We start from the raw sequence: 12,432 nt of genomic DNA on the forward strand, positions 1-12,432 counted from the left end.
TTGTGCTCGTAAACACTTGCAAAATTAATTTTATGGGGAGGTGAGTCGAAAGTTAAATAAATTTGTTTATTTACCTTTAGACTCGCGCCCCCTTTGAAATTGTTTGGCGCCCCCCCTGGTTAAGAACCACTGATATAGAGGTTATAATTAACTATGTACCGAATATTCAGTTTGCCGAACTTATTCGGCCGAATCGGCCACTTTTGCAAAGATGCGGTTTCGGCCGAATAATTTGTCCCGGGGAGTGTCCTGGGTTCGAACCCCGTGTAAAAAAAGGTTACTAAATAATGTAAACGCTACTCGTAGCCCCTAAACTGCAACATTTTATTTAAAAGCTTTCGCTTCACGCAAACGTACCACTTTATACTTGTTTTAATTTTGAAATTGCCGCGAAGCCAGTATGGTGCATTTAAGCGGAACCACACACTTAAAAACATACGCAACGCGTAGCCTATTGCTGAACCATGGAACACTTACTTATATATAGCCAGGTTTCCTTTTCAAAACTCGATTGCGCCCCCTTTACCTCAATAACTTTTTTCGCAACCTCATACACAACAGCTAGTATACATTTAAGGAAAAAAAGGTTGGTGACGAGCGAACCAGCTGAAATTATTGCTGGATTGTTACAGATATTCATAAAGACGATCAACGGAGTATCAACTGGACCCAACTTGGGGGTAGCCTACATTTAAGTGCTGGGACACCACTAAAAATTAACCCAGACCCGAGTACATGCTTTACCCTTTACCTAATAATTAACCCATCCCTGTATACCCCAGAGAAAAGGGTGAATCAAACGTTGATTGTTTTGGGGCAAAAATCTTCTAAACGACATGACTATAGTCGCGGCAATATGCGACTGTTTTGTAAAAATGTAACTTTTGACGGGAACTTTTTGGTCTCAAATGAATGGTTTTGTGACGTCACTGTTTGTTGCAAGTCGCGTGACAATTGACAACACAATAACTGCTGGCAGCTGCGCTCAAAAGAATTTGACACTGTATTCAAAGAAATAGCTGGTCGCGCGGTTGGGGTGTAATTAGGTCGTTCTTGGTTCTACTCGGATGTCGATCCACACAGCTGTGTTGGGTTTTTCCAGTTTTTATGTTTCTACCACGGATTTCACCCAAAATTATTAATTGTTCGTGGAACACGATTAGCATTAGATGCAATGCAGGCGTGCACATGTAGTCACAATGCAATAAATGGAAGCTCAGATGAATTTTATAATTCCTGTGAAGTCAACTGCCACTGCAACTTATTGCGGAGTCTTTGTTGCTCATTTGGCAATATTAAACAAAGAATAAAAATGTGGAGAAGGAATTCAAGCAATGTTTCTTTAGCACAACAGAGGTAAGTTTGAACACAGATTGGTTTTTCGTTTTGACATACATTTATACTTTTTAAATGTATATATAGAACAAACTGTTGCAATCCAGAAGCTAGACTTCGAAAAGAGCTGAAATATTTTTTTCTAAATCCGTGTGACAAATACCGTGCAAGAAAGCGCAAACCATACAAATTGGCAATTCAAATATTCAAAATTGCCATGATTACAGTTCAGGTACAATAGGCACTTGCTGTGTGTTAACTGTTAACAAATAATATTTTATTTCCAATGCTGAATGCCTGGTTTATCACTTACTGTGCAACCAGCAACTAAAAACAGAATGATATAACTTCCCCTAATTTTATTAAACATTTTCACAAATGAGTAAACAACAAATGTAATCAAAATTAAACAGCATAAATTCAATAAAATCGTTCACAACTTGTCTTTATAAATTTTAGTCTTCTGTTTATTTTTGTTACAGCTGATTATTTTTGGGCAGTCAAATCAGCATGTTGTCAGTTTCATGAATGATAACATTGAAGGCCTAAAAAAGATTGTTATGCCACCAAATTCTGAAATTTTTACTGTGGAAGAACTCTCAAGTCAAATATACCACATAAGGCAACAGGTTAGAGAATGACATGATTTTACAGTACTTACGTGCTTTTTACTTCTGATGTTACAAAATTTGGGGGGTAATGGAAAAAACAATCTTTTTAGTATGAGAAGTTGAAGAATAGTTCATTGGGTGTTTATGGTTATGCAAAAGTGGACAAGAATGAAGGCTGTGTGTATAATAACAGTGTTCAACACCACAATTTATGTTTCTGCTTGAAACAATACAGAGACATTAATTTGAAAAATTTTTCATTTGAATTCGACAGCAAATTTCAGAACAGGTATATAATGTATTATTGTTGTAATGTAATGTTTAAAGAAAATGTTGTTTGTTTGTTTTTTCATGGGTTAGCTTCTGCACCTTTCTGAAGCCATGGTCTGAAAAGGATGTTAACAATATAAGCAATTCAATTCCATTAAAGAATGGAACTATGTTTGATATGTATTATGAAGGGTAAGTTTTTTGTTACATTCTAATCATTAAAGTACAGTCTTTCTTGTCATTGGGTCCCTTTTTATTTAGAGAATTACATATTACTATACTTTGTTGGCAGCTTTATGATTGAGTCTTTTTGTTGTGTATGTTGCATTTTCTGCCCTGGTGTCAGGTTGTGTCCACAAATCATCCTGCATAATTGTGGGTCACGCATGGGGGCACCCATTCGTTTTTGCTTGCAAAAACAATCATATGTGTAGATGAAATGATGTGTATAGTACATTGGTAAATATAATATGGGTAAAGGGTAAACTTTTTTGACAATGTCTGGATTAAAAGAGATTTGGTTTGAAGATACCCTATACCCCCACTATTTGAATGGAATTTAAAACTTTGTACAGTATACTATTTTGAAATGTTATTTGTTGTGTTTCACCTTATAATCGCAACAATCTGGTTCCCTAAAATGGATAATTTGAAAAAATGTCTGATTTAAATTAAATGTATATTTTTTTACTCATATAACATGATAAAATTAGAAGTACATGGATCGTGTTTGACTCCACAGCACCAAATCTCAATCTGTTAATTTTATATTATGTGTAATTAAGAACCCAGAATGTGTGGGAACACATTTTCTCCGTCCATTAGTCTAGAAAGTGAGAATTACCTCCAAAAATTAAAAATACCATTTTGGGGGTAAATACCCACAAGTTGCAAACCAATGGCTTACCTTGAACCGTCTTCCATCCAGATTGTAGGTTAAGTGATTGTTGTTTGAGATTTTTTTGTTTTATATCTTTACATTGCATGAGTCTGTAAAAACCAGGTCATTGTGGTTATCTTGCTAATACCGGCAAATTATTTAACTAAAGTTGAATTGCGTGTATTGAGTAAAGCGTTAAACATCAGATCACTTGTTCTATTTAACTAACCCCTCATCATTGCAATATAATTTTACAATGTTTAAATTTTCTTAATCATGTGTTGATCCATCGTAGTGTGTTGTTAGCTTAACAGTGAACATTGACATTTAGGCTGATTCAAAGTTTACTAGTTAATAATTACTAACAAAATAAACATTTTTAGTCATAATATAAATCTGAGTGTAAGTTATGGGTTCCTCACAAATATACATGGTACTTATGAAACCAATTGTTATAAAAAAGTAACCAGACACTTCAATTGTGATGTTACATAAATGCAATTGTGTTACAAAGCTTGCAACATTAAGTTGCTCAGCACATTAGACAGGTGAAGCGTGTTTTGGAAGCAAATATCTCATGTAAATTAGGGGAAATTTATACAACAGAGATTTAAATCAGTCAAGCTAATGTGGCAAAACAAAGCTCGTTGGTTTACATTTTTACCGATAAATTTGCAATGCATAAACCCAAATGCTACTTTTGGTTTGAATACCTTCTAACCGCAACTACAAATACCCGAATTGTTTGCTTCTTACAACGACCAAACAATTCGTGAATACACATAACTGAAACTGGTAATTCGAATTGATACATTTTAAAAAGTATATAAGTATTTATGAATACGAATACACGCTTGGAGTTTATTCGAATAGTATTGTAATTACATGTCGTTGTATTTGGGTCAACTATTCATGGATACAAATACTTGACATGTTTTATTTAAATACAATTCGAATTGCTGCCACTTCAACAATTCTTGAATACGAACGCTAGACTCGCACTATTCGAATACAATTCGAATTGCTGGACTTTAAAAAGTGTGTAAGTATTTATGAATACAAATACATGCTTGGGTTTATTCAAATAGTATTTGAATTACATGTTGTTGTATTTGGGTCAACAAGTCATGAATACAAATACTTAGCTGGTTTTATTCGAATTGCTCTCACTTAAAAATTACTAAAGTATTCATGCATTTGAATACAGTCATGCAGGTATTCGTAAAGTATTCGAAAAACAGGTCGCGTGCATTCGACCCCATGTCTGGTGGGGACCCATGAGTTTCTGCCTGCAGAAACAACTAAGGTTATAAAAGACAGTGGCTAATATGGGACACCCGATATAAAATAAATGTAGGGTATATATTAATGTTTCAAAATATGTTATAGTGTATGTGCAATGGCAAAATGTGCTAAGCCACGCTTTTTTTGGCTCCCAGACTGCAGAACAGGCATGGAAAAAAAGTTGGGTTAGGTTCAGATCTGGAAAAAAAATTAGGGGGAGGGATTTCCTAAAGTTGATGTTCAAAGATCTCATACAATTCAATTTCGATATGCCCCTTTCTGAAAAATGACCTAGACATAACTGAGAGTTGTGGTTGGGAAAAAAGTTACACTGATGCTTCTGGTGTGATGTTGTTTATGAAGTTGTAATAACTCAGTTTACAGCCCTGACCAAAAGCTCCAACCCAGTGAAGGGTTGAACTAAATTGTCATTAACTTTTCAGATAATTATGGGTCCCCTTCCCTGAAGGGGACACATATTGATTTTACTCGAATTGTTTTTTTGTTTTTGTTTTTTCTTCCCAAAGATTTTCCAACTCGTTTTTCCATCAAATGTTTGATGGATTTGGCTGAAATTTACACAGATGGTAGATATAGTTATGTAGATGTGCATCCCACTTTGTTTTTGTTGATAACCCCATTATTTACCCCGCTAGCCCTCTAAAATGGGTGAGTTTTTAAACAGTGTCAGAATTGGCTGAAATTTGGATTTCTTGAAAAGTATGCCATTTATAGGTGTCGATTGTTGTGTTCAACCCTGTAGTCCTAACATTTACCCCACAAGCCCCTAAAGCAGTGGTTCTTAACCTTTTGTTCCTTGCTGCACCCCTTTCAACTAACCAACCAATTTTCGCACCCCCTTTTAAATCACCAACCAATTTTCGCTCCCCCTTCTGTAATTGCTTAAATAGAATAGACCTAACCAACCTTAATGATTCAGCATCCCCGCACCCCCTAGGAACAGTTCTCGCATCCCTTGGGGGTGCGTGCACCCCTGGTTAAGAACCCCTGCCCTAAAGTGTAAAACGTATTTGTATGTTACTGCGCAACACAAACGAAAGATTTCTTTGGCGCAAGGGCAACCAGTTGTATGTTGCTCGTTGGTGGGTTGCCTGGTGGTCGTTTTTGAGCCATGGCAGTTAGGGGCTTGTTAACAGCCCTATGACGTCAGAAACATTAACGGTTGTTGCTCAAAACACATCTAGTGGTCGAAATTTTAAACATTGGCGGATTGGGCTGAAATTTTGCAGTACTATTGATTGAGTCCTTGTGGTTTTTATATATTTTTTAATTTGTGTGTCGAACCCAATTAGTTACCCTACTAGCCCCCTAAAATGGGTCAGTTTTTTAAAACGTTAAATAGGACATACTTCAAACAATATCTGGGGTGAATCTAATTTTATAGTTTGTATTCTACATAGCATTATTATTTAAGCCCAGTGCCGATCACTGAATTTTACCTTAAAACACCCGACTTTCTCATGGTTATCTCTTGAATTGCATTATTTTCAACTTTGCATGTGTGGGGACCCATGAGTTTTTGCCTGCAGAAACGACTAAAGTTATAAAAGACGGTGACTAATATGGGACCCAATACAAAATAAGCATAGGAAATTTGCATTCGACCCCATGTCTGGTGGGGACCCATGAGTTTCTGCCTGCAGAAACAACTAAGGTTATAAAAGACAGTGGCTAATATGGGACACCCGATATAAAATAAATGTAGGGTATATATTTATGTTTTAAAATAGGTTATAGTGTATATGCAAGGGCAATATGTGCTAAGCCGCCCTTCTAGTTTAGAAGACTTTTTAGAAATCATGTTTTTGTGCATGTGTCAACATAAGGCTCACTAGTTTCCCTAGGGGGATCCCATTAAATCTACATGCATGTGGGACCCATTTGTTTCTGATTGCAGAAGCAATCCTGTTTTAAAATGTATCGTAAAGATAGGGATCAAATCGTAGTTAAGTATTAATAAATATTTGTTGTAAGTTTAGAAAATGGTGTATATGGGTAATAAGTAAACATTTATTACATTGAACATATGAATGGGCAATGTGTAGGATAGGTATGTTTCTATTCTTTGTTCACAGGATTATAACGGTGAAACTTCTTTTTGCTGTAAAAACTGCATTGCTAGTATCACCACGAAACCCAGAGCTTCCAGAATGTTTTAAAGTTGCAACAACTGTGAGTACTTTTTCTGATTATGCAGTCAAACAAAAAAAGTAGCAATATTTTTTTTTAGATTTTGTTTGACAATACATTTCACAGTGGAAAGGTAACTCGATCCTTGAACACAACTTTCAGCAGAGTTGAATGTGACAATAAAATTCACCATGAATGGTTTACTGGACGTGTGGTTGCTGTTTTTGTGTTCGATTGTGCTATCGTTGTGATATGTGTAATATCAATTTTACTGTGCTGTAGATCGATTTGGCGAGCACAAAGACTACGCTGGGTAATGTTTTTAATTCAGTTGGGTTTGTGGGCTGGTGATAATGTTTATTTTATTTTTAGTCTTTCCAACGTTTTTATTTTGTGAAAAACAACAAAAAGTTGGATTGGTGGGAAAGGACAGAATTTTTTAATGGCTGGTATTTTTTGATAGTTGTCAGCGATGTGTTAACAATTGCTGGATCTATCTCCAAAATTGTAAATGATTTTCAGGTACTTTCATGTGAAGTATGATACAATTGATTATTCTACTTTTGTTGTTTGTTATTAACATGTCTCTATTTTTAGTGGGTGGGTGTATTGGATTACAATGCTTGTAGTTTATTTCTTGGTTTGGGATGCCTTTGTGTATGGATTGGAGTTTTGCGATATGTTGGTTATTTTCACCAATACAATGTAAGTGCATGTTCAGGTCAATTATTTCGCATTTATCTGGTTAAGATTGAAAATTTGCCTATTTGTATTTCCAGTAAAAACAAAATATTCAATAATCAAGTGGTGTTACAACTAGAATTCACATGCATCTATAATCCAACTCATAAACTGTAACTGTAAGTTAGGCTGTGTCATGCTAATAACTACATGTTTCCACAGATTCTTGTTCTTACCATGAAGCGATCTTTACCTCATGTTCTCCGCTTTATGGTATGTGCATCTATACTTTATTTAGGATTCATGTTTTGTGGATGGGTTGTCCTAGGTCCCTATCATCACAAGTTTCGAAAGTATTTTGTGCAGACATGTTTTGTTTTTTGCATTTGTTTATTTCTATAAATATTGCAGCCCAATTGTGACCTCAGAAGCCTTATTTTCCCTCATTAATGGTGATGATATGTACATGACGTATGAAGAAATGCCTCATGGAAAGGTCACCCCATGGGTATTTTCACAAGTAAGTGATATATATTTATCTACCATATATAACTTAATATCTTAACAAATCTAAATTGACAGATATATTTATACACCTTCATATCCCTTTTTATCTACATTGTTCTTAGTTTGTTTATCGCTGTGATCATGGAAACATATGAGACAATAAAGGTTTGTTTCTATTTTTTGCATGAGCACTTCTATATGACTTCTATTGAAAACCTATTTGTTATGCATAGGAGTGGCAAGCCAATGGTTTTCCCCCACAAACAGAGTTGCAAAAGTTTATTAATTCTGGTTTAGACCAAACAGATGATGGTTACACAAATGCAGACACTTATTGCTGCTGCTGTCTCTACCACAACGATCATCCAGAGTAAGGATATATTTTTGAGACCTTTTTCAATTAACAATGACTTTTTATTCATTTTTTTTTCAGTATTCTCATTATTGGAGAAAGTGATGACGAACATCTAATTGCATAAAACAAACTGCTGAGATGTTTTTATACCTATGCATAAAATGTGTTCTTCAAAATTGTGCAATTGCCACATATTACTGCAACATTGTGATCACAAAAACATAAAATATTATTACAACAGCACCCACACTACAGATAGAACAATTGCACCTTTACGAAGAGCAGTAAAGTGGAATGTTAAAACACTGATATAAACATCTAAAATGTTTAGCATTTCACTTGATTGAAGTTAAAGGCCTTTATTGTAAAAAAGTGTTGCTTTTGAAGACTTATTTTGTATTTCCTCTTCTAACTGCGAAGTCGGTATCTGAATATGGATTGCAATTAGTTTTTTTATCTTCCATTTTAGTTTAAAAATTGTCAATAACTGTTTTATATTACACTTACATGAGATATTTGTGGAAATAGTGCAATTGCCAAGGGCAGAGCTAAACCAAACGATGCTGTTGCAAAAAACACTTGTGCTGGCAAATGGAATTTTGGAAATCTTTTAAACCACTGCTTTCTGCAAAAAAATAACCAAAGAATTTTTCATTTATATTTAGGACTTATGTACAACTATTAAATAAAATACCTTTCCAAAATTGACATACATATAGGAGGTATAAGCAAAATAGGTGCTGGTAGAAAAGCCCTTGTTGCTGCAGTTTCTTGTAATGCTTTCTTTGCTGCAATCTTTGACACCCCAATAACATTTCCATCTTCATCACAAACTTCAATTCCAGTGGATAATTCTGTGTGTCTCATGAGAACAACGTTGCAGACGCTAGCAGTTGCTGGCCAACAATAAATTTTAATTTTAAACCATTTAACATTTTGCTTTTTAGACAGAATATTTAATCCTCTTTTACCTACTGCAGGAAATGGAATAAACCTTTGTATGAGCTTTAGAGTAGCAGGATTAAGGCCCTTTGAATTTTTCAAAAGAATGTTTAAACCTAATGCAATGCCAACTGCAGATGAGACTGCTCCAAAGTATCCCAAAGCAATATCCTGGGTTGTTGTTTTCTAGCAAAAAATCGCCAGGTATTGTTTTTTGTAACAAAATGCTAAAACAATGCCGCTGCTGTAACACTTACTTGTGAGGCATTTCGGTTGCAGTAGTTAACACAGGCATTGTGACTTTGATTCAACCATTGCCAAAATGTTGTTGTGAGTAGAGTTTGGTTTGGTAATAGCAGACCAACAACTATTGGAGAGCCAAAAGGTACAAATCCAGACATTCGAAATGGCATCGGAATTTTCTTCCCGGTGTCTGGATGGATGATAGCCTACCAACATAGTGTTAAACTGACATAATGCCACCACATGCCCTAATTATTGTTGTTGTTGTTTGTATTGCAAAGGTACTATAAACAAGCTTTACTGTAAGTTTAGTTTTAACCATACAGGTTTTTCTGCAATGAGATTAACTAAATTATAAAACCAAACTTATCTGCCTCTGATTGCATTGGAAGTTAGCTTACTGACCACGTCTTTAATTTAACATGGTAACATGTGCTGTCGTTTTAATTACATGGCCTCATGTTACTTCAAACATGCTCAAAGTAAATTCAGCCAAATTAATGTGACTTTTTTCAGATTTGGCTTGGTCTAATGCACTAGTTTTCAAACTTATTCATCCAACGGTCCAGATGTAACTGACAACTCCCTCACAAAATTTCCTTTTATTTTTAGTCTTGGCCATGACCCACAGGTTGAAAACCACTGGTCTAATGTGTTCTAACTAAGTGAAAAAACAGAACTTATCTGACTGTATGTTACTTCTGCAAATCATCAACTTTTTCCACATTGTTGTCATTCTTTTTGGTGTATCACAGCTTTAGCACTAACGAACTGAGAAGTAATTTGCTGAAACATTAAGGCTAACATATGTTACAAATCATTTTATGGGATGTAAATTGATTTTTGTAAAAAAGAAAATTACGACAGGCATTCAAATGCAGACAAACTTGTTTAATTTTTTGAGCACTCCACAGGTCATCATCAGTGGTGTTAGTTGGAATAGTGCCCAGCTTGTATTGCTCCAAGAGTAAAACTGCTTCTTCAAGTTTTTTATTAGATGTAAACAAAGTTCTTGGGTCGATAACATTCAAAAAATGAAAAAATCTTCCTGAAAATTTTGCCTGAGAAAAGAGTTTATTTTAATTGCATTGAAGAGCAATTCAGTAACAAATATTGTTGTTGCTTATGTACCAATACTTTTTGCCCACAGTCCCTGAGAATAGTATGTTACGTGCACAATGTGAAAATTAAATGTAATAAAATTAGCATGCAGTCGATACATAGTAATCAATGTCTTAGGTAAGTCGACACAGTCTTAGGTCAATGTGTGAAATATTATGTTTATTGTAACCTCTAATCTAACCTGGTCATATTTTGAACCACCGAGAACAAATTTTCTTTCAGATTCCATCTTCTGAAACTAAGTAATGATAGGAGCAAACCACAACTCTCTCTCCAACTAAACTGAGAGCATAAAAACATTAAAAATTAAAAATTTTAAATCGTATTTCACCAGTAGTCGTTAGTTTTGTATGGTGCACCCAGGTCTGACGACAAAAAAACACAAAATAAGAAACTGTGTTGAGTTCAGAATAATAAACTTTTCAATTACAGTCCTTAAATGCGACTAAAAATAAAAACTACTGCTAATCGTGCACAAATTTCGAATTCAAAGTTCAATATTTGCAAACCATTTTAGAAAATACAAGCATCAACAAACATTTAGCAAGTTACATGACGTTTGCAGTTTCCCAGTTTGGACAGAAATGCCGCTGCAATAAGAGAAATCAGTATGACGCAGCAATAAGAGGCAATCTTTTTTTACAAAAGCTGCGTACCACAAAGCGGTTGGCAATTCTTGCGCGCGTAAATAAAAAAAGGTTGACTTTCAAAATACTGGTACTACTTTTCGAAATACATAATTCTTGCACCTAATTTTTTTAAATAATGTTACCACTTTATTAAAAGAAAATAGACAAAGACATATAAAATGGAATAAACGTGCATGATGTAGGGCAGGCTACCGATCCTACCATCAGCGATCCGGTTAGCATTACTGGGGACCGTCATTGCACTTTTTGCAACAGAACCGCCTGAAAAATATGACTTTTGTGATAGAAATGGCTGCAAACAAATTGAATCCCACCATTGATAATAATAAACCCAAACTTGCAGTTCGAATACAACACGTTTTTTAGAACTTAATTTCACAGAATATTTCTTGAACTTTGTTATAGGAAGCTCTGAAGCTTTCTACAAAGTTATAATTGTTTGATCACTAAAAGTACATTCGCAAACGCATTAATCTGTCTGCAATTAGCGAATCGACATTTTTTCGCCTTTTTCTTGTGTTTATTTAGCAACCGACAACAATAGTTTTGTAGTAAAATGCAACACTAATCCTTTTGCGTCACTTATATCAGCGCTTCCAAACGTTCTTTCTCGTGGGCCGCGAAACTTGTCAAAGTATTATCATACTAAAATAGAAGTTGAAAAGTTATACAGTTCGTGTGAACATACTTTCAAGTTTACCTATATTATCATAAAAACAAACATATTACTCACAATGAAAGCCGAATAAGGTTTCACGTTAAACAAAGCTTTTATTACACACCCCAATTGCGATTGTCGCGTCACAACAGTAAATAAACTGCAATTGTCGCATCACAACAGTACTTGTATTAGTTGTAAAATCTTGATGCCAGAACTCTCATGTTAGCTTCATTTGGACCCAGAATACATCAAATATGGTTTGGTTTCATAAAGGCAGGAAGTAAATTTGAGGCAAAAGTACAATGTGTTAAAACAGTGGTCCGCCAAAAAAATTGTTTAAAAGTGGGCCGTGAGCTGGAAAAGGTTGGGAAGCACTGACTTATATGCTGCATCTCCTAACAATTAACGTTACTGCTGTGTCTATTGTATATTTTCGTCTAATATAGTTTTCGAAATGTGCTTCCATAATGCCTCAGGCACAGGGTGTGGACTTTTCAATGTAAGTCTGCTACCCTTACTCACTTACGTTTGTTTGTAGCTGTGGGCCTGTAGCCGTTCCTGTTTGTCCTTGTATCGGACCCAGGGGGTATGGTGCCGAGGCTTGCCTCGCCCTGCCCACGGGTTGTCCTGGTATTGCACTATACCTCCAGGCACGGCCCACATTCCCACTTTGGTGGGAAATTTTTTTACGGCTCACCGACATGTGTAACTGGATGTGCATCGCCAAGTGCTCCATCACC

General features: G+C 35.3%; 2 protein-coding genes across 5 annotated transcripts; one reads left to right on the top strand and one right to left on the bottom strand.

Moving 5' to 3' along the window:
* The first annotated feature begins 937 nt into the window (after positions 1-937).
* On the top strand, positions 938-9,001 carry LOC145225436 (mucolipin-3-like). Of its 4 annotated transcripts, none has more exons than XM_080092140.1 (14): positions 940-1,356; positions 1,423-1,567; positions 1,818-1,964; positions 2,057-2,235; positions 2,307-2,408; positions 6,477-6,573; positions 6,632-6,844; positions 6,904-7,068; positions 7,129-7,236; positions 7,435-7,565; positions 7,624-7,732; positions 7,795-7,884; positions 7,953-8,089; positions 8,153-9,001. In XM_080092140.1, the coding sequence occupies exons 1-14, from the start codon at positions 1,175-1,177 to the stop codon at positions 8,196-8,198; spliced, it is 1,851 nt and encodes a 616-aa protein (XP_079948266.1). In that variant the 5' UTR covers positions 940-1,174; the 3' UTR covers positions 8,199-9,001. The 4 variants fall into 4 exon arrangements, with proteins under 4 accessions (XP_079948268.1, XP_079948266.1, XP_079948267.1 ...); XM_080092141.1 differs by having other exon boundaries at positions 941-1,356; positions 6,904-7,053; XM_080092142.1 differs by lacking the exon at positions 8,153-9,001 and having other exon boundaries at positions 938-1,356; positions 7,842-7,884; positions 7,953-8,017.
* On the bottom strand, positions 8,112-10,936 carry LOC145225438 (sideroflexin-5-like). The gene is made up of 7 exons (XM_080092146.1): positions 10,563-10,936; positions 10,147-10,320; positions 9,274-9,465; positions 9,046-9,202; positions 8,769-8,970; positions 8,582-8,699; positions 8,112-8,501 (listed from the first exon to the last, which is right to left on the bottom strand). The coding sequence occupies exons 1-7, from the start codon at positions 10,608-10,610 to the stop codon at positions 8,424-8,426; spliced, it is 969 nt and encodes a 322-aa protein (XP_079948272.1). The 5' UTR covers positions 10,611-10,936; the 3' UTR covers positions 8,112-8,423.
* Positions 10,937-12,432: the final 1,496 nt, after the last annotated feature.

The sequence above is a fragment of the Phallusia mammillata genome, chromosome 4 (genome assembly GCF_965637545.1).
Source record: "Phallusia mammillata chromosome 4, kaPhaMamm4.hap1.1, whole genome shotgun sequence".
Lineage (NCBI taxonomy): Eukaryota > Metazoa > Chordata > Ascidiacea > Phlebobranchia > Ascidiidae > Phallusia > Phallusia mammillata.

What these genes read in the sequence shown, in the direction of transcription:
- LOC145225438 (XM_080092146.1), bottom strand. Translation starts at nt 10,610, where the DNA reads ATGGAATCTGAAAGAAAATTTGTTCTCGGTGGTTCAAAATATGACCAG. An exon ending in TATTCCATTTCCTGCAGTAG is followed by an intron (nt 8,971 to 9,045) that starts GTAAAAGAGGAT and finishes ATTGTTGGCCAG; the next exon opens with CAACTGCTAGCGTCTGCAAC. An exon ending in TATTTCCACAAATATCTCAT is followed by an intron (nt 8,502 to 8,581) that starts GTAAGTGTAATA and finishes ATCCATATTCAG; the next exon opens with ATACCGACTTCGCAGTTAGA.
- LOC145225436 (XM_080092140.1), top strand. Translation starts at nt 1,175, where the DNA reads ATGCAGGCGTGCACATGTAGTCACAATGCAATAAATGGAAGCTCAGAT. An exon ending in TTGCCATGATTACAGTTCAG is followed by an intron (nt 1,568 to 1,817) that starts GTACAATAGGCA and finishes TTTTTGTTACAG; the next exon opens with CTGATTATTTTTGGGCAGTC. An exon ending in GAGCACAAAGACTACGCTGG is followed by an intron (nt 6,845 to 6,903) that starts GTAATGTTTTTA and finishes TTTTATTTTTAG; the next exon opens with TCTTTCCAACGTTTTTATTT.